This window comes from Eptatretus burgeri, chromosome 9 (assembly GCF_056783735.1).
Source record: "Eptatretus burgeri isolate ZD-2024b chromosome 9, Ebu_testis_v1, whole genome shotgun sequence".
Classification (NCBI taxonomy): Eukaryota; Metazoa; Chordata; class Myxini; order Myxiniformes; family Myxinidae; genus Eptatretus; species Eptatretus burgeri.
The window spans coordinates 33,222,971-33,243,424 of NC_140969.1; the positions used below are offsets into that span (position 1 = coordinate 33,222,971).

Consider the following 20,454-nt stretch of genomic DNA (forward strand, 5'->3'; position numbering starts at 1 on the left):
GACGAAAACTTTGTATATGGTCAGTATCTCAGGTGTGCCAAGGAAGGACTTTACATGATTGAGGATGTCCAGTCGGCGACTGGCTTTGGAGGCCAGCTTGGAAATGTGGCTTTCCCAGGAAAGATCAAGGCAGATAGTGAGACCGAGAAACTTGAATGAAAGGACTTCTCCAAGAGAATTGTTGAGAAAGTAGATGGGGGTGTTTCCAGATGGTCCTTTCAGAGAGACATAGTGAGAGTGTGAGATTTGTCAGGGTTGAAAGACATGTTCCACTTGTTGGATCAGTTTGTGATTTTGTCCAGATCTTCAGAGATTGAAGAGGCTGCTGCTTGTCGATCTGAGGGATGACAGATGGCATGGCAGAGGGTGGAGTCATCAGCAAATAGATAAAGAGGATTTTGCAGAGAGTCAGGGAGATCATAGATGAAAACCAGAAAAAGAACAGGACCCAGAACCAGTGTGACCACTCCTCATTTTCATAAATGCCAAGGTGAGCCAATGAAAAAAGCCAAGAATTCACAAGGTTTCAAAAAAGCGATGATAATAGAAAACCTATACGCCAAGAAAACCTATAGAAAACCAAGATGCCAAGGTGAACAACGAATAGCCAAGATCTTGTGAAAAAGCCAAGGAGTGGTCACACTGCCTAGAACACTGCCTTGAGGAACTCCAGTCTGGACAGGAAGAAGGGATGAGAACTCCATTGAGGGCCATATGTTGGCTGAGACAGAAAAGGAAGTCTGCAAGCCATGAGTGGAGATGTCCTTGGATACAATAGGAAGAGAGTTTAGTGAGCAGGGTAGGGTGCCAGACCAGATCGAAGGCAAGCAATCCGTCTTGGGAGGTGGCTGTGATTTCATGTCTGGCATTGAGGATCTCCATCCATTGTTGGGAGGGCAGAAGCAGCATATCCAAGTTAGTGACCTGGTTTGAATCCAAATTGATGGTCGGAAATCAAGCCATTGGAGAAGAGGAAGGATTTAATGTCTGAAGCGATGATGGATTCCATAACCTTGCTGATGATTGGGAGAAGGCTGATTGGTCTGTCGTTGCAGGGATCTGTTTTTGCACCTTTTTTATGCAGAGCGGTAATGTTTGCTGGTTCCCAAACAGATGGCACATGACCTTGAGCAAGTGAGAGGGTGAATAGAACAGAGAGAGGGTGAGCAAGAGCAGCAGAGCAGGTTTGTAGGACACGTGGGCTGATGCTGTCTGGACCGGTTGCAGAATCTGAGTTGAGGTTTGACAGCAATCTCTCCACTTTGTCAGGAGAAAAGGACACAGAGTCCAGGGACAGTTGGGTGCGACTGGGTGAGGTGGGTACAGAAAGTGATGGGTTTGGGACACAAGATTTAGAAGCAAACACCGAGTTTCAGCATTCATCCTGGTGTGTTAGCCTGGTGGTGTGTTAGCCACCAGGAAAGCCTGGTGTGTTCGGTGCTGTCCAGTGCATTCTCAGCTCTTTTGAACCACTGACACACACAATTTTTACAACTGTTTCAGCTCATTTTTTTTTTCCTCAAAAAATTTATGCTGGTGTGAAGCCACAGAAGTTTTGTTGCTTCTCGAGAAAAATCAAGTGTATCTTTAAATATAAACTACAGTAATATTCTGGCTTACGTCACCCATTTAATGTCATTGTGTAAATGCATTGTCACATTATTAATACCATTTCTCTATATTCATCTTCTCAACTCACACTTACGTCATTTTAAAAACCAAACCTTTTATTCACGAGCATTTTCAGAACTGACAAGACTGATAAAGATGGTTCGAAAGAACACAAAATTGCTGAAAGAACTAATGTACTTTGCTTCTCACTTCAATCTACTGTGCTGTCGATTGGCTAAGAGGCAGTGTAAAATTGTTACCTTGGAAGTGAAATTAGATGTTATTCATCAAATGCATGCTGGTATTAATGGATTGCCAGATTGTTAAGTTTGCCTCCGATCTATGAATATGCGCACGATCATTGAAGGACGAGGAAGAAGACTTACCACCACCTTTGACTGTTTCTGGAAGAGGTTTATTTTTATTGAAATATGCTTGGTTGTTGTTTTTTATTTTAGTTATACGTATGTGTACTTGAATATAACTCATTCATCAAAAAAGGGTGGCATCAGAGGAAACTAGAACGGCACTCTTCAACTTCGCGACTTCGACAGATATGCCTTCCGTCCACATTATTTCATCATTATTCATGTTTGTGCAAAGGTTGATTTAAATTCCTTCAGCTGTTCTCAAATATAACATTTGTACATAACCTTTGACATCTTGACCACATAATCTAATCAGTTTATGTGTACATCATGATACATACTTGTACCAAGTTTGACTTAGATCCCTTCCGTCAACCTCAAGTTATGATGGACTCTATCATTTGACCTTTGACCTCTTGATCTGTCCATCCATCCATTGGGACCATACTCTGTGCAGAGTGTTGGTGCTGCCTAAGCAGTCTCCTTGGCTATTGGGCACAATAATGGACGGGTCGCCACTCCGACACAGTACACCAACATGCTGGCATTCATTTTGCTGACCTCAGAAGAATGACAGGCAGAGTGAACCCCACCTGGTATTAATTCAACAACCAAGGGGGATTTGAACTCAGGACCCTGGGATCCCAAGCCCACCACCCTAACCATTAAGCCAACACCAGGCATGACCTCTTGATACCACCATATAATCCGTTCATCTTTGCATCATACTGTATACTTTGAACAAGTTTGGTCAAAATCGCATCACTGGTTCAAAGTTTGGTCAAAATCCCATCACTGGTTCACAAGTTAGTGCAGTAACATAAGTTTTACCGAACATGACCGAAGACGTTTGACCTTTTGACGTCAAAATCTAATCAGTTCATCTTTACATCATTATAAATGCTTGTACCAAGTTTGACTTGGATCCCTTCAGCCTTTTTTAAAGTTATTATGGCAACGAAAACCGATTACAAATGGAGGTACACACGGCTGGAAGGACAAACTGAAAACATAATGCCTTCGCGACTTCGTCATCTGAGGCATAAAAAGCAAAATACGACACCAGAAGTGGTGATGTGAGGAACGCATTCCCCCCTTATTCGATTAATTCTTATAATAAAAATTACTTTGATTTTTGTCGTTTCAATATTCGTCACACTTTTCATCAACACATCCCCGACATAAACCGGGGTCTTCCAGTACTCAGTGACACAGCTCTTCGAGAGATGAATTCAGGATAACTCCACATATGTACAATCTGATTGTTGTGTTAGTTGAAGCTCTATTCCTTGGAAGTAGTGGATTCTAATTATCAGATGGTATCTATGTAATTCATCTGAGTCAGTCGTGTCAATGTGGTCAGAGTTGCGTGCACTTGCAAATGACTTTGCCTTCTGGAGAAGAGTCTTGCTGTGAAAGAGACTCTTCTTTTGAAGGCAAAGTCCAAAGCTACCATAACACACCTAAGTAATTAAAACAAGAATTTAATAATGTTTAGGAATAAAACAAACAGTTGAATGAGACAACCATTGGGTTGATGAAAAACAAATAAACATGAAAAGTACTTTTCATCTTGTTAAGAGTTTGATTTTACCATTCATCAAAGACTGACTTTGACTGCACCATTCATCAAGGATATAATGTCCTACTTGTCTGGAAATATCCTAAATTAGCCCCGAACAAAAGTGGTACTTGCCGAACACATTGTCTCCTTAAGGCCCGGTCACACCTTGACGTTTTAGCCAGCGATGGCAGCGTATTAAAATGTATGTAAAACGCTGGCTGACGTTGAACTTTTGATGTTTTTTTTTTAAAGATTCGGACGTATTCATAGCGACTTGGTCTTATGTATAACGCATTGGTAACGGACACAGAACGTTTCGTTGTGTTATAGATAACTTATACCAACGAATACTGAACCTGTTGTCGGCCTACACAACCGATGCCCAACGATAGTCTAACTTCGGCATAGCGCGTTGCACGCATCGCCGACGATGTCGTGACGTAGCCTATTAAAAGGCTGACGCACAACGATTCGAATCATAACTGCCGTAGAAATGGAAGTGACAACATCGCGGTCACACCTTGGCGATCTTGCCAGCGTATGCCGACCTAAGAAAAATGTGTCTAAAACGTTGGGGCACGTCAAATACGGTATGAGTAAGTTTGGTATACGTGAGTAGAACGCTAAAGTACGCTATCATACGTCATAGTAAGTAGAGTGCGTCAAGAAATTTTAAACATGTTCAAAATTTTTGGACGTACTCGGCATATGACACACGTTCCGCATGCGATGGGGATAAGTTTTACACACGATATGTGGATGCTTACACACGTCCACAAACGCTACTTATAAGCTACTCATAAGTCGAAACACGTCGCGGTAATGTCTTTTTTACGCGAAACTTATTTCTAACTTATGTTTGACGTCCTTTGAACCAATTCTTTACGTAGTCCCAACACACATCGACGTATGTAGACGTATTCCAATGACGTCTTTTGGTCGACAAAAAAAAAAAAAATTAACGTGTTTCTAACTTTCAACTGCCATATAAAGACGTGTTCCCAGCGGTTTTGGGAATTTGTATTTTAAAATGCTGCTCATAAAAGGGGAACCCAACAGTGTTTTCGAGTCCTTTTTGAGTCGATGTCCATGTCAGCAGTAACAGTATCAGTATCAGTATTAGTATTAGTTTGTTCATGTTGGCAGTAGTAGGTGAGTGTGAGGGGGAGGGTGTGGGTTATGATGGATCGTCCTTGCGTCCGCGTGTCCACGGGTAGGAGACATCTTTTCACCATTGTTCGAAGTTCTTCGCGGCTAATTTTTGGGGGCTTTTTCAACAATGAGCTATAGCTTGTTTTTACGATTTAGGTCTATTCATAACGGGTTGGACAAATGCACAATGAACTAATAATGTGCATAGAGCACTTTGATTACTTATAGATACGATAGACCAACGAATAATTATCGTGAAGCCGGCGTTCACAAACTATGCCCAACGATAGCCTAACTTATCCATATCGTGCGGCAGTTTATCTTTGCCGGTGACGTAGGGTTTGCTATTCATAGGCTGCCACTCAACGATTTAAATGGCTGCATCTCCACTATTGAAAGTAGATGCTTGCGCTCAGCAATTGGATTTTTTTTTACACTCAACAACTTTTAAACGGTACCACTCAGCTATTTTCATTGTTTACAATGAACAATTTAAATTGCTGTCACTCGCCTTTGTTTTTTGACGCTGGGGTTTTGAAATTTGAAGCGTTTCTTCTGAACGTGTTAAAACGCTCAAACTCGACTATTTTAAATAGACGCTGCCGATGGACAATTGAAATCATAGCCAAGCTAGACATCGAAGTGTGAACATCCTCGTCATGCCGAAGAAAAGTTTGAAGAATGCTGCAAATAAGTGTCCTGGCTGTGGCCGTGGACGCTGATGCAAGGACGATCCATTCTACCGACGTCTTTCAGCCTATGAGTAACTTAAAAGTAACGTCTGTCGACGTGTGGCAACGATCGCGTAACGTGCCAATAACACGTTAATCATAGGTTAGAAATAAGTTTCGGGTACGCTAAACATTACCTCGGCGTGTCTCAACTTATGATTAACTTACAAGTAGCATGTGTTGACATCTGTCAACGATCGCAGACCGTGCATACAACTTGTGGCCAGCGTAGCGGAACGTTTGAGTCATACGCCGGCATACGTCGTGAAATTTCAAGCATGAAAAAAATTGAGAACAACCAAAAAGTACAACGTTTAAAGCCAGCGTACAACGACGTATGGCAGTGTTTTTCAGCGTCCTCAATGTTATCAAAACTTACCCATAATGTATTCAACGTGTGCCAGCGTTTTAGAAAAAAAATTCATTTTCTTGAATTTTGTGAATGAATGAACTCTTTTCTGCTTTTTGGTGGAGACGTCAGCAAATTAGTTCCTTTGTCACTCAAAATGGAAGCCATTACGACAGGAAAGCTGTTGTAGGGTTCCAATAAACCCCCTTCTGATTCGTTGTAGCACGATGCTTTTAAAATAATTGTTCAAATTGGCTGTTATGCTCCAGCAATGCTTCCTTTTTGCCTGGAAATGCTCGGTTCATTGGAAATGAAACACAGGTTTATGACATCCTCAGCACTTCAGTGGGATTGGCGGTGGCCAACGCAGGCCTAATCCACCAGATGTGGGTGACTTGGGGCCATTGTGGCGTGTTTTTGTCTCGGAGTGACAGTTCGTTTGTGCATAATCCTTTCCTTCATAAAAGCAGCATGTTCCATGTTAATCTCGGTAAAAGTATTTTTTATTTATCTCATTAACAGATGGTGTGGAGGGGGATCACTGTGAACGGTAGCAGTGGTAATTCCTGTACTGCAGTGTATTTGATGCTGGGGAGGCATCTCCTTGTGTTTTTATGCCTCCGTCGACAAAGGTTGGCGGTATGTTTTCGGGTTTCCGTCTGGCTGTCCGTTCATCCATCCGTGTGTCTCTCCGTGATAAGTTAACAATGGCTGAAGGGATCCAACTTAAACTTGGTGCAAGTATTATAATGATGCAAAGATTAACTGATTAGATTATGGGGTCAAGAGGTAAAATGTCAGAGGTCCCGTGGGGAAAAAATTCTGTCACCAAGCTAACTTGTGAACCAGTGATGGGATTTTGACCAAACTTGGCAAAAGTACATATTATGATGCAAAGATGAGCTGATAAAGTTTTGGCTTCAAAGGTCAAAGGTCAGAGGTCATGTCAGGTAAAAATGTGATATTTGAGAATAGCTGAAGGGATTTAAATCAAACTTGGTACAAGTACGTAAAATTATGTAATAATGTGGGCGGAGGCATATCGGGCAACGTTGAAGAGTTTTGTTCTCGTTTATTTTATTTTATTGTCTGAGGAAAACATTTCAACCTGAAGTTTACTTTGTGTCCCTGTGTTTGTGAAACAGAGGCAAAAAAGATTTTTGGATCACTTTCGGGAAGCGATCTCCACTTTTCTTCCTGTTAAGGGATGATGACATGCATTACTCCAGAAAGATACAATTGCACCAGCTTTCCATTCACCTTGATAAGTCCTTTGGATATAAGATGTGGAACAGAAATGAGGAAGTTTTGAGAGATTGACCTGAACGATTTTTAGAGCTGATTATGTGATTTTGTTTTGTGGGGACACGGTGTTCAGGTTGAGGTTTCTTCTTGAGTTTCTTAACTCCCTGAGATCCTCTCAAAAAGCTAAGTTTGACACACCTGAAATGTCTTGTCTAACTGTTGTTGGGTTGTTCCCTGTCATGTTACTCCTAGTGTGAAACTGATTCTGTCTTCCCATCCGGATTTGATTGGTCCTGTTGTGTTGGTTTTGAGTTCACGTTTGTTGAGGGCTTGATTTGGCCAAGTGCTCATGCATCTTGAGCATTACACATTACTCCTTCCTTCTTCACTTTATAAAAATAATGTGAAAAAACTCCGTCTGCTGGGGCAGCAACATAAACTTTTTGGGACGACTGAAGCAATTTGCACATCTAAGGATGAACCCATCACATTATTTCAAAGAATTTTCATAAAATCGCAAAGATATTCACATAAACTTTGATGTAATGTAAAGTCTTATTTATACCTTAAACGAGATCAATGTGAATGCCACCAGTGTGACATATTTCCGACTTCACTGAAACCGAAATTGTGCTTTAAAAATTTTTTTCATACAAATTAAAACAGAAGTCCTTGGCCAAATCTACAAACAAAATCTTATGCCAACTTTCAGAATGGCATACTGTGCAGGTGAGCCTTGATTTTACTTGGGACACAATATAATTCAATAGAATGTATCGTCTGTCATTCCTTGGAGTCCATGTCCAAATTGCATTATCCTCTCCTGATCACTTGTGACCCATCAAAACTGCCAACGATCATTGAGAAGCCGACTGCAGTGAGGGCGGGCTACACAAAAATTATCTGTTGCTGATTTGTTATGGTGCCTCTTCCAAATCATTTAATCCCTCATTTTAATACTGTTGCGGTCTTCGCGCCCGCCGGCGTGCGACGGCCACGTAACTCGAATCGCGGCACGTCGCCCACCGGACGGACAATCCAGTCGTGACCCTCTCGGACTAACGCCGGGAACCAGTCACGGGTGGACCTTTCGGTCTCACCGCGATCGAGCCAATCAGCCCCCGCGTGGGATAGGGTTGCTCGCCAAATTCGAACGACCTAAGTACCCACGCGGAGGGTAGACCGGGCGATCGCACCTCGCCGCAGGTCGACTTCGGACACGGGCCACTTAAGCGACCCGTTCCGTACTATCAGAATAACCGAGCGGTGTTATCGTCGACCTCGACGGTTCGATTAATTATCGGGCGTATTCAGCCCACTACCAACCCTTTACGTGAAGCAAGATGGGGATTCAATGGAGGAAAAGACGAAGCGAAGCGGGAAACAGTTCAACAATAAAGCACATTTATTCGCGGCACACGGGAAGCACACAAATACAATTCCACCAAATGCACACAAAAAAAAGAAAACACAATTCCATTTACACAAAAAGCAAACATAAAAGTGAAAACACAGTGCAGAGCTAATACCGACTACCAAGCACACGGCAACACTTATACAATTCTACTTCACAGACGGCGCCGACAACACATACCCAAAACCAAGGAAAAGAACATCCCCAAGAATGAGGCAGGCCTGAGGCCGAGACCGGGTCGGGCCTACCCGTCTGGTGATGAGACGCGGAGCGGCGATGGCGCTTCTCTCCGCGGGCCTCGCGGACAGTGTCAGGCAGGGGGGTGGGAAAAGGGGCCCCCTTGGTCGCACTATCTCAGCGCGGGGGGAAACAGGAGGGGGTTGCTGATGCTCGGGGTATAGAGGATCTTTATTATCCCTGGTGTGCGTCTCCACCTCGGCCAGGTCGCGCTGCCGGCCTCCCTCGGGCGTGCAGCTCCTGGCACCGACGCGAGCACCCCCTCGTCCGACTCTCTTCAGCTTCTCCAGCCACTGCAGGCTTCGGGCTCCAGTCTTCCACACTCGTCCCCTCCGTTCCGACTCCTTCTCGTTCTCGACTCCTTCTCGTTCTCGTTTGCGACTCTCTTCTGACTGACGAACACCGTCCTTTTATCCCCCCCGTAACTTCGCCTTTGACCCCCTCCCTTTGACCTTTCACCTCGCTCCCCATTGGCCCGAGAAAAAGTGGGCGTGAAGGCTTTTTGATCCACAAATTTGCATATATCGATCGTTCTGGAGGCGGGGCCAAATCGCCCCTCGCTCACCGATTGGACGGCAAAAAGTGGGCGTGTGTCGTTTTTGATCCGTTTTTGAAGCACAAAATCCGTGATTTTGTACACGCTGTTCGACGCGCGTTCTGCATGAGTCCAACACCGGTACCCACAGCGGGGCAAGAACGGTGGCGATGCTACGGTTGTGAGGTGTGCGTGAAGGTCGTGGCGGTTGTGGTGAAGTGGTGGTTGTGGTCGGTGGTTGATGTTGTGGTTGTGATCATGGCGGTTGGTCCAAAATAAAGATAGTAAAAGAAAAACGGCTATCCTGAAGAGTCGCAGCTCGCATAAATGACATGTATTCCCACTAGACAACGGGTTTGGGCCTAACTACACATGCACTTACCGAGATACCTCACCTAAGGGACCTGAATGGTGGTTTGCGAATCTGGTAACCACAACAATACTTTTAAGACCCCCATTTAAGGGATAGGACAGACCTTTGCACACATTCCACTCCCCTCCTGCTCGTACATCCTCAGATTGAGCGTTTCCCCATGGACCAGTGACCTCACTCACAGCAGGTATTCAATCCATCTCTTGGCAGCATGCCCACGTGATGTAGATGAGGCAGAGGGTCGAGCGACGCAGCTATTGGACGTGGGCAAGTGAAGGCGAAGGTGTACGATTGCAGAAGGCAAATAAATAAGGAAGAGAGTGAAAGGACAGAAACAGAAGATGCAAGAAAGAATGAATAGTCTGGCGAGAAATGAATATACAAAGCGCGAAGGAGAGTGACAAAAATAAACGCTTCGGGTCGGATTCATGCCGCCAGAGAGGGTGGCTATCAAGTCGCTCCAAAGTTAACAATGAAAAGTGCTTCAAGGCCTGAAAGAAATGCAAGTGAGCAAGCAAAGTGAAAGGAATGACAGAAGGAAGGACACAGAGCGAAGAACGAAAGGACCCTCACGTGTATTGGAATAATAATAAGCGAGTCCCAAACAGTTTGGAAACCCTCTCAAACTCTGAATCTCCAACCCTCTCAGTCTTTCTACCACACTTGTTCATTTGAGGCTCTCCTCTCCCCTTTTCTAAAGCCTCAAGCCCCCCTTAACTCAAGCCTCGACCTCTCCCCCCCCCCCACACCCTCCCCCTCCCGAGCCTCGTCCATATGATCGAGAAGCCACCTCTGCTTTGGGTTTTGCCATAATTTATTTTTACAGGCTTTCATGAAACCTGTTTGAAATGGTTTATTGGGCTGTTGGGAGAATGTGTTCATGATATGTGACTGATGTTTTGTTGAAAATAATGCAGAATAAGGAAAATGACACAAATGGGATTTATACGACACAATCGCAACGCGGACCTATCAGCATGGGCTTTAGACAGTTAAATGAAACAGTATACTATGAAATGACTGCTTTAACTATGTGAGGATCTCTTTGGGACCCCTGAAAACCTAACTGTGGATGTATATTGTGATAGTTTTTGGCAGACATCGCCTCTGAATAACTCTGAGGGGACGACGTGTCTAAGAGAACACAGATGCCGTTTCCAACTCTCAATCTGGCTGGATCTTTGTGCCTAAGATGTGTTTACCATAGTGTTGAGTTAAGCGAGGTGAAAGGGGAACTGTGCCTCGGTTACGTCGCAGACTTTAGTCAGTGAACTGAGTGGAAGCAACATTAGGTAACCGAATCTGAGATCGAATTTAAATAAATCCGAGCTGACCATATACCTCAGCAGTCTTACGCCGCCATCAAAATGGACAGAATAAGTCAGGACACGGTTTCGAAAAGAAATTGCCCTCACTGGCAGTCAAAAATGCAAGGATTTAAATGGCAGGCCAAACAGGTATTTACAGGCAGAGAAAACAATGAAATTGCACATACTGTGCATACAATTATAGCACGTATATATTCCCTCTTATCCCCTCCACGACAGATCCGTCCTAGGAACCTTATCAATGACTTAACACTCGACAGTACATATGCCAGCATAATGCATCCAATGTAGAAAGGAGAGATGAGTGATCGGCAAGGAATGATGGGAAAAATGATTGGACGAATGATTGGTGACGAGAATGAGCTGAGATAGAAAGAAAAAGATTGGGATAGAACGGACTCCATGCATACCTTACACTTGTTGACTCTGGCTCCCTCGTCCTGACTGAAACTCTGACACTTAGTGCTCGCTCCCCTCCTGCACCTTGCAGAGCCATATCACCGATGTTTCCCTGTGCTGTAGTGGCATCACTCGCGACACGTATCAAATGCATCTCATGACGGCGGAGTGCCCTGGCTTCATGGTAGAGTGTGACGAGCACTCTCTTGATCTCCCTTGGACATCGTCCTACACCAAAGTGTCACCTCCAACCCAGAAGCCTCGGCCGGGCGACTCTGTCAAACAGACAAAGATTACGTGGTCAGCATCAGTTAAACATCAAACGGAGCCACCTATCCAGATTTCGGGCTTATTCGCCCTCATCAGGAAGGTATACCGATAAATATCGAACCAATGATGACCACATTCATCAATTATACATCAGATGCGCCTCCTGACTGTTATGGTGAGCATCACCGCGGAAGACATAATCCGAACCATGAGCAAATTCCACCGTCGCTTCAGTGACGGTAATACAAAAGGGAGGAGGGAGAAAAAGAGGGGGAAGAGGGAGAAAAAGAGGGGGGAAGAGGGAGGGAGGGGTGGAGGAGAGAGAGCAGAGAGTGAAGAGGTGGAGGGGAGAGGAGAGAGGGGGAACGAGGAGAGGTGGGGGAAGGAAAGAGAGCGTGAGGTGAGAGGAAGGGAAGGCAGACGTGCGGTGGAGCGTTAATTACGATTCATTCTGTTTCATCAACAGGAAATATGGAAACAAAATAACGTCTGAAATCCATTTTCTACCAGTCATACTGTAAACACGGTGGTCCAGAGACAAACTCTTATCGAGACATAAACACCGCCCAGATGCATCCGGAACCAAGTTGGCTGGAGACAAATACTGCTCGGACACATCCAGAGACAAACCCTGCCTGAACACGTCCGGAGATAAACACCGTCCAGACATAATATAACCACTGTCTGGATATGTCTAGAGAAAGAGTTAGGAGGGGAGTCTGAGAGAGGAGATGTGGGAGCTGGGTGCTGCACACTCTATTGGGAGGCGATTGAGCAAGGATGAGAGAGAGAGAGAGAGAGAGAGAGAGAGAGAGAGAGAGAGAGAGAGAGAGAGAGAGAGAGAGAAGAGAGAAGAGAGAAGAGAGAAGAGAGAAGAGAGAAGAGAGAAGAGAGAAGAGAGAAGAGAGAAGAGAGAAGAGAGAAGAGAGAAGAGAGAAGAGAGAAGAGAGAAGAGAGAAGAGAGAGAAGAGAGAGAAGAGAATGTGTTGTGCTTTATGAACACACACACACACACACACACACACACACACACACACACACACACACACACACGCTTGGCCTATAAAGCATTTTTTTTCTGGAATCTGCAGGTTGGAGTCAGTGTGATTACCAACTCCAGTATTCACTGTGTACAACCCAGAAGCCTTGCGGAGCTTTCACTGAAAAACAATGTTTTTGTTGCATTCATCTCGATGTTTCATTGACGTTACATTCATCTAGATGTGCTGTTCTAGTTGCATGTATGTTCAATATTGCTGATTGCTTCCTTAAAACTCCAAATTGTCTTCAGCGTTTTGGTTTCTCATGGTTATCTCCGACTTAAAGCCTTAGGAAATCGAGTAAGATCACTGAGTAACACGAGTTGCTTGGGTGCCTGTTTGTCACACAGAAGCAGCGAGGATTTTCAGATTATCTTCATGAAACAATCTCCAAACTCCTTCCTCATAAGGTAAGATGGCGTGCATTCAGAAACAGAAACACATTGTCGTGGAAGGTCAGAGATGTTGCCGAAAACATGTCTACACATCAACAATACTTTTCTGTGGCGTCGTAGCAATACCTATTGTGCTATAAAATAAAAATGTATATTCAAGGCAACTGAGTAGAAATACTTGGTATGTATTTTTGCAACCCTCTACGTTATTTACTCATGATTCTTATCTGATCAACTGGTTTTACATCCACGACTCTTCTTGGCAAACGACTGCATGTACTAACCACTCAGTAAAAATCCTTTCCTCAACCATGTTACAACTTTGCCTTTCATTTAACGCAGTGCCATCTTGAACTGTCTTCTCCCTCCAACTGAAAAAATCTGCACTGACTCTCTCAATTCCTTGTAAAAGTTAAATCGCATCTCAATGTTCTCATTTTTTTTTTCCTCATGTGATTACTCCCTGTTCTTTCTAATCTTCCCTCATTCCTGAAAATCACTTTTTCACCCCTATGTACAAGAGTAAGGCTCATGCATTAGCAGGGATTCACTGACAATGGAAAAGCCAGGCAACAATTAGGCACAATCAACAAGGAAATGAACAAACAGGAAAATAAGAGAGAGAGAGAAAGAGGAGGGGATGAAACACTGAAACCAGGAAGTAAGATTGCTGGGTTTGGCCTAAGTCACATTTGCTCTACGGCGAGGATACGGTGGCCGTACGCCCTATGAATTGACAGAAACGTGCGGCAGCCGCAGAGTTTCTGCGGTGGCCTCAGGGTGGCCCTACGCCGTTTGGCTATCTTTTACAGGCTGTAGGGGTCGCCATGGAATTATAACGCGGAGTTATAACTTTTTTCATTTCTACATTCGCTTTAGCAATTCGACAAGCCGAAAAAAAAACAAAAAAAACCTGGTAAATTTTTTTTTTTTAACCCATTAGTTACCGTCCGTCTGGCCGCACGTTTGCCTTAGGGCCCCCCTGCGGTCGCCTTGCGGGCACCTTGAAGCAACATTGCGTCTGCCTTAAATTCTATGGCCGCCGCAGGGCCCCCTTAAGGTCACCGTGCGACATCAAATCAAAGACCGTAAGGCAACACCACGTTTTCGGTCTCCACGATTTCTAAATACGCCGTGCGGCTCCCCGAAAAATAAAAATATATGTGACTGCTACATTGTGTGACCGTGGAAATACTGCGGCCGCCCTATAATTGCTAGTGGCCGTAGATTTTGGAGACCCCACGGCCACCGTGGCAAATGTGACTTAGGCCTTAAGAAGGGACAATGGGGGTAATAAAGATCATGGATCAGCATGATGGATGAGATGAGGTGGCAGTGCACTGCAAGAATGGCTTCTGGAAGGCATTTCCACAGATTGGAGAAGCGATGAACAAAGGAGTGTAAGTGTGCAGTCATGCTGGATTTTGAAGGTTCAACCATGCGGTGTTATGCTTGATGCTGGCTTAATGGTGAAGGTGGTGGGCTTGGGATCCCAGGGTCCTCAGTTCAAATCCCCCTTTGCTGTTGAATTAATACCAGGTGGGGTTGACTCAGTATGTCATCTTTCCAAGGTCGGCAAAATGAGTACCAGCTTGCTGGGATGATTGAGCCATTCGAGTATCCTGTGTCGGAGTGGTGACCCATCCAGGATTGTGCCCAATAGCCCAGGAGAGTGCTTTGGCAGCACCGACGCTCTGTTCAGAGTATAGTCCCAATGCATGGATGGATGAGGGGTTATTACATGAACAGGTACATCTTCAAGTTGTTGGAGAGGGTTGAAAGAACAAGAGAGCAGAGTGTGCAATATTGGTGAAGAGGTGGTTTAAAACAGACCACAAACTTGCTTGCAATTGGAAAACAACAGACCTTGTACTTTGACCTCATCAGGGGAGAGTCCAATAATGTTGAGGACTTCATATTTCACAGAATTCAGGAGAGAGATGTGATTCTTGGGTGCCAGCCGAGAGAGGAGAGCAGTACTCCTTTGAGCTATGGATAAAGGCCTTGTATACTGAGTGTTCATCTGATTTTCAAAGGAAATACTTGGATCGACATTGGATACCCAGTCTGTGGCTGGCTTTGGAGACCAGCTTTTCTCTGCAGGCCTCCGAAAACAGCCACCATGTCCAGGAGAGGCCATGGCTGATTGTGAGGCCTGGAAGTTCAAGAGACCGAACCTCTTCTCGTGGCTGACCATGGAAGTAGACATGTGGGTTGTTTTAATGATCCATTGAAGGACATGTTCCATTTATCAGACCAGCATCTGTGGTTACTATACTTTGAACCCTCTCCACTCGAGCTATATCCTTCTCACAATGAGATAATAAATGAGCTTAATATCCGGAATGTGGCATAACTCCACTTTTATTCAATGTCACTAATTCTTCAGAGTTGTGCATAATGCATCCACTAACACAACCCAAAATCCAATTTGCCATTTTTTTTGCTTGTCATATTTGTGTTTATTGAACCTGCAGTTGTAACTCAGCGTTGAGTCACAGCCAATCACCCCTCACCTGATGTTTGTTGGGAATTAATTAACGTGATTTAAAGTCATTTTTTGTTTTTAGATATTTTAAATTGGAGTAAAAACTTCACAATGTAAAATTTAATAATGTCTGTTTTCAACAGTCCTCTCCTGAAGATGCTTGGAAATTAATCTTGGATCAAGGTAAGTAATCTTTCATGTTGGAATATATTTTTTTCCAGTGCCTCCAGAAAGTATTCACACCCCTCGATTTTTGTCACATTTTGTTGTGTGACAGCCTGAATTTCAAATTGATGAAATTTAAATGTTTTCTCACCGATCTACACAAAATACCCCATCATGACAAAGTGAAAACGTTTTTATAAATCCTTACAAATTAATTAAAAAAGAAAAGCTGAAATGTCGTGTCATCAAGTGTTCAACGCCTTTGCTATGACACTCCAAATTGAGCTCAGGTGCATCCAATTTCGTTTGATCATCGTGGAGATGTCTCGACAACTTGATTGGAGCCCACCTTGGCCAATTAAATTGATTGGACATGATATAGAAAGAAACACACCTTTCTATGGAAGGTCCCACAGTTGACAGTGCATGTCAGAGCAGAAACTCTGCCATGAAGTTCAAGGAACTGTCCGTAGAATTCCGAGATAGAATTTTCAGGAGGCATAGATATGGGGAAGGGGATAAAGCAATTTCTAGAGTGTTGAAGGTTCCCAAGAGTACAGTGAGCTCCATCATTCAGAAATGGGAAGAATATGGAAAGACCCAGACTCTTCCGACAGCTGGGCGTCCGACCAAACTGAGCAACTGGGCAAGAAGGACCTTGGTCAGGGAGGTGAACAACAACTCAATGACCACTCTGACAGAACTCCAGACTCTTTGGCTGAGATGGGAGAACCTGCCGGAAGGACAAGCCTCTGCAGCACTTCACAAATCCAGGCTTTATGAGAGAGTGGCCAGACGAAGGCCACTCTTGAGAAAAAGGCACATGACAGCACACCTGGAGTTTGCAAAAAGGCCCATGAAAGGCTGAGAGCATGAGGCAAAAGATTCTGTGGTTTGATGAGATGAAAATTAAACTCATTGGCCTGAATGCAAAACGTTACTTCTGGCGGAAACCGAGCACAGCTCATCATCCATCAAACACCATCGTTACCGTGAAGCATGGAGTTGGCAGCATCCTGCTATGGGGATGCTTTTCAGTGGCAAGGACTGGGAGACTTGTAAGGATGGAGGGAACAATGAATGGAGCCAAATCCAGGCAAATCCTTGAGGAGAACATGCTTCAGAGTGCAAAATACAGTAACTTAGACTGCGGCGAAGATTTATGTTCCAACAGGACAATAACTCCAATCATACAGCCAAAGCAACACTGAAATAGCTTCAGAACAAGAACGTGCAAGTCCTTGAGTGGCTCGGCCAAAGCCCAGACTTCAATCCCATTGAGAATCTGTGGAAAGACTTGATTGCTCTTCACCTACACTCCCCGTCTGCTCGTATTCACTGGTAGATGTTAAATATTCCGTAATGTCTTTTAATTAGGATTCAGTGAGTTTTTCCTCGTACTCTGGTTGTGCATCCCCAAAAGAATGTTCTGGACGACTCGGACTCAAAACTGACTCGCATCCCAAAATGCGTTCTCTGAGTGAATGGCACAGACCTGTGAGTGAATGAAATGGAAAGATTTGTTGACAAGATGAAAACAGATTCTATTTTTATTTATTTTAACTCTAAGCATTTCCTGTGTGATGTGAGCAAATTGCAATGAATTTTCCTGAAACCCTTTGTACATGTTCTCACAGTGATCATGCAATCATTTAACATTCTTTTTGTTGTTGTTTCCAGAAAGTACATCAATTCCAACATGGCTGCACAGTGAACATGTTCTCATCAGCATTATCACAACTTACTTTGTTCTCTCAGCAGCGTATATTATTCACAACAACTGGGATATGGTAAGGTTTTGTTCATCATGCTTAAAAAATACAGGCAAACAATAGTTTAATCTGTCAAAAGCACGATTCTGGTGCATGGTGAGCACGTGGTACGAGTTACGAAGTGTGTCGTTGATGGTCGGACAAAATGCTGCCTGCCCCCTTTTCAAATCATGTGCTGCAACATTTTGTGATGAACGTCACAAGATTAGCCCTTTGAGTGTGTACACAAAAGTATAATGGATCCCACCAGTGAATCTAATGGAAAATATCACACCTGTGATTGTAATATTTGGAAAATCCAGATGTTTTGGTTGATCCTCGTAATTCTGGCAAAAATACTCAACAGCCACTGAAGTAAAAAAAACACAAAAGATCACTCCAATACCACTGTGGTGGAACTGAATCGCTCACTATGCAGCATAAGTGATTCCGACAGAATCCTTGCAATATATCAGGAAGATCTTTATGTTTACTGCAGTACTTTGGTTTTGAGGCAACCATCAAATTCCTGAAACATTAGCCAACAATCCCATCACAAGAACTGACATGGTAATTAATAGTAATTAATAGATGGTCATGGTCCAATAATAAGTAAGTAATTTATGTACTCGCGGTCCAACTCACGTTCAAACAATACGTAATTAATAGATATACTCACAGGTGTCAATCAAGACTTCACCTCGACGAGGTTTCACCATCAAACCGTGTTTTTCAGTTTTACATTCAGTGCGGTATACACTGTACATGGATATACAGTGAATCAGTTGAAATTTGGCGATTTATGTACCCTTGACCTTTTCAACTGTTGACATCAAAAACAATGGGTTTCCACATTGTCATGACCTCCACCAGGTGGTTACGTTTCATGAAGATCAGAGTAAAAATGTGACCTGAAGGTGATTGACATAAAAACAAACATCAGACAAACCAACATTCGGGGACTGCAAAAGTATTCACCCCCGACCATTAATGCCACATTTAGATGAATTATGAATGATGTATAAATAATTTTTCCAAATTAATTTTTTAATTCATAACTGAAGGTCAGGTTCGATCTGTGACCTGCTACAGGTACCATGTAAACCTGTACTAACCTGTTCCATGGTCGGGTTGTCGGCGACTAAACCGTCTCCCCCACCAGGTTTTCTGGTGAGGAGGGTGTTTGGATATGGACACCCAGCAGGATTAAAAACAAAACCTGTCAAAGGGCGGAGGAGCTCCTTGTGAGCCAACGGCCATCCATATCTAGTGCCCAACTGTGTCTGCAGACGTCCTCCTGCAGTTGGGTTACTTCTTATTAGGAGGTTGATGGCAGGATTTGCACTCCGGCCACCGTAAAACCCTTCATTCCGTAAAACGCAAAAACGCAAAAAAAACTGAAAACCCACTCCGTGGGAGTACCTCCTGTGCAGCTTCCCTTCGCAGGGCAGCTCACCGGATGACGGGATTGGGGCAAAGCCTTCGGGACCTCCAATCTTTGATGATAGGAGGGAAACCACGGGGTAACATCCCTGGGTCAGATTGCGGGAGAGTGTGTCGGAGTGGTGCTGAGGTGTCGTCCACCAGACGGCGGTCTCCTTGGGTTAACCTGAGGCGGTCCCTTCGGGTGGGTGCCTGGAATGTCCTATCCCTAAGAGTGGATGATCACCTGTCTCTGTTATCATATGAGCTCAAGCGTTTGGACATCGGGATTGCAGCTCTCTCTGAGGTTCGGAGACCAGATTGCGGCGAGATAATGGTGGGTGGTTACACCTACTATTGGTCTGGTCGCTCTGATGGTTACCATACCCAAGGAGTTGCTGTAGCTGTGTCCAATAAGCTGACCCCAATGATAATTGAGGTAACACCGGTCAACGAGCGTATTATGAGATTAAGGATTCGTCACTCCTTAGGTGTCATTTCCCTGGTCTCTGTTTATGCTCCGACTGAGGCGAGTGATCTCACCGTGAAGGACGCATTCTACACCACGCTCGAGTCTGTGGTTGATCAGTGCCCCAGACGAGATACACTTCTCGTCTTGGGGGATTTCAATGCATCGACTGGAACTGATAGGGATGGTTATGAGGTGTGTGTTGGTCCCCATGGGTCAGGAACTATGAACCAGAATAGCACTAAGTTCCTTGACTTTGCAAGAAGTCATGGACTTCGGGTGGCTGGTTCATGGTTTCAGCGCCCACAAGCTCATCGCTGGACTTGGTCTTCCAACGCTGGCGGTGTGGCAAAGGAGATTGACCATGTCCTCATCGACGGTCGTTGGAGGGTGATCCAGAACTGCAGGGTCTACCGGAGTGCTTAGTTCCTCAATACTGACCACAGGCTTGTTGTAGCAACTCTAAAGCTGCACCTTAAATCCTGGAGAATGGTACCATCCCAGCCTAGGCTGGATGTTGCCAAGCTCAGGGATGAGAGAGTAGCTGAGGAGTTTGCGAACAGGCTGAGTGGACACTTGGGGGGTCTGGGTGCTTTGGGGGGTCCTGAAGAGTTGTGGAGCGCCTTCAAGACCACCGTCCTTGATGTTGCCGGTGGATGTCTTGGAGCTCACCGCAGGGCAAAGAAGAATTTTGTCTCTCAAGGGACACTGGATACCATTGACCAGAGTCGCAGGGCCAGGCTGAATGGCAGAGCTGAGCTGTTCAGGGAGCTGAGGCGTAAAACTGTACGTGCACTGAGGGTGGACAAGGAGGCCTATGTGCGAGGAATCTGTGAGGGGGTAGAGCATCACTTGTGGACAGGTGATTCTCGTCCCGGTTACAGGGGAATTCGCACATTACGTTCATCCAAGCCCATCCCTCGGAGCACTGCAGTTCGAGCAGAGAGTGGTAGGCTCTTGACAGAGGAGTCTGAAGTGAAGGCCCGCTGGGCCCGTTACTTTGAGCGGTTGTACCAGCCTGATCCCCCAGCTGTCGAGTTGGACGTCAAGGGTGTTACAATCCCTGTTGCTGACCCTCAAATCAACTGTGGTCTACCTTCGCTTGTGGAAACACGGGCTGCGGTGAACCAGTTGAAACGGGGCAAAGC

The 20,454-nt window shown here is 44.6% G+C and overlaps 1 protein-coding gene across 4 annotated transcripts in view; it reads left to right on the forward strand.

Moving 5' to 3' along the window:
* The window catches only part of LOC147019866 (uncharacterized), a 254,067-nt gene that overhangs the window by 13,151 nt on the left and 220,462 nt on the right, over positions 1-20,454 (forward strand). For all 4 annotated transcript variants that reach the window (XM_085894649.1, XM_085894650.1, XM_085894648.1 and 1 more), the window contains 3 exons: positions 12,967-13,026; positions 15,643-15,682; positions 17,345-17,454. In XM_085894649.1, the coding sequence (XP_085750775.1) occupies positions 12,967-13,026; positions 15,643-15,682; positions 17,345-17,454 (210 nt within the window). The remainder of the gene's footprint in view (positions 1-12,966; positions 13,027-15,642; positions 15,683-17,344; positions 17,455-20,454) is intronic.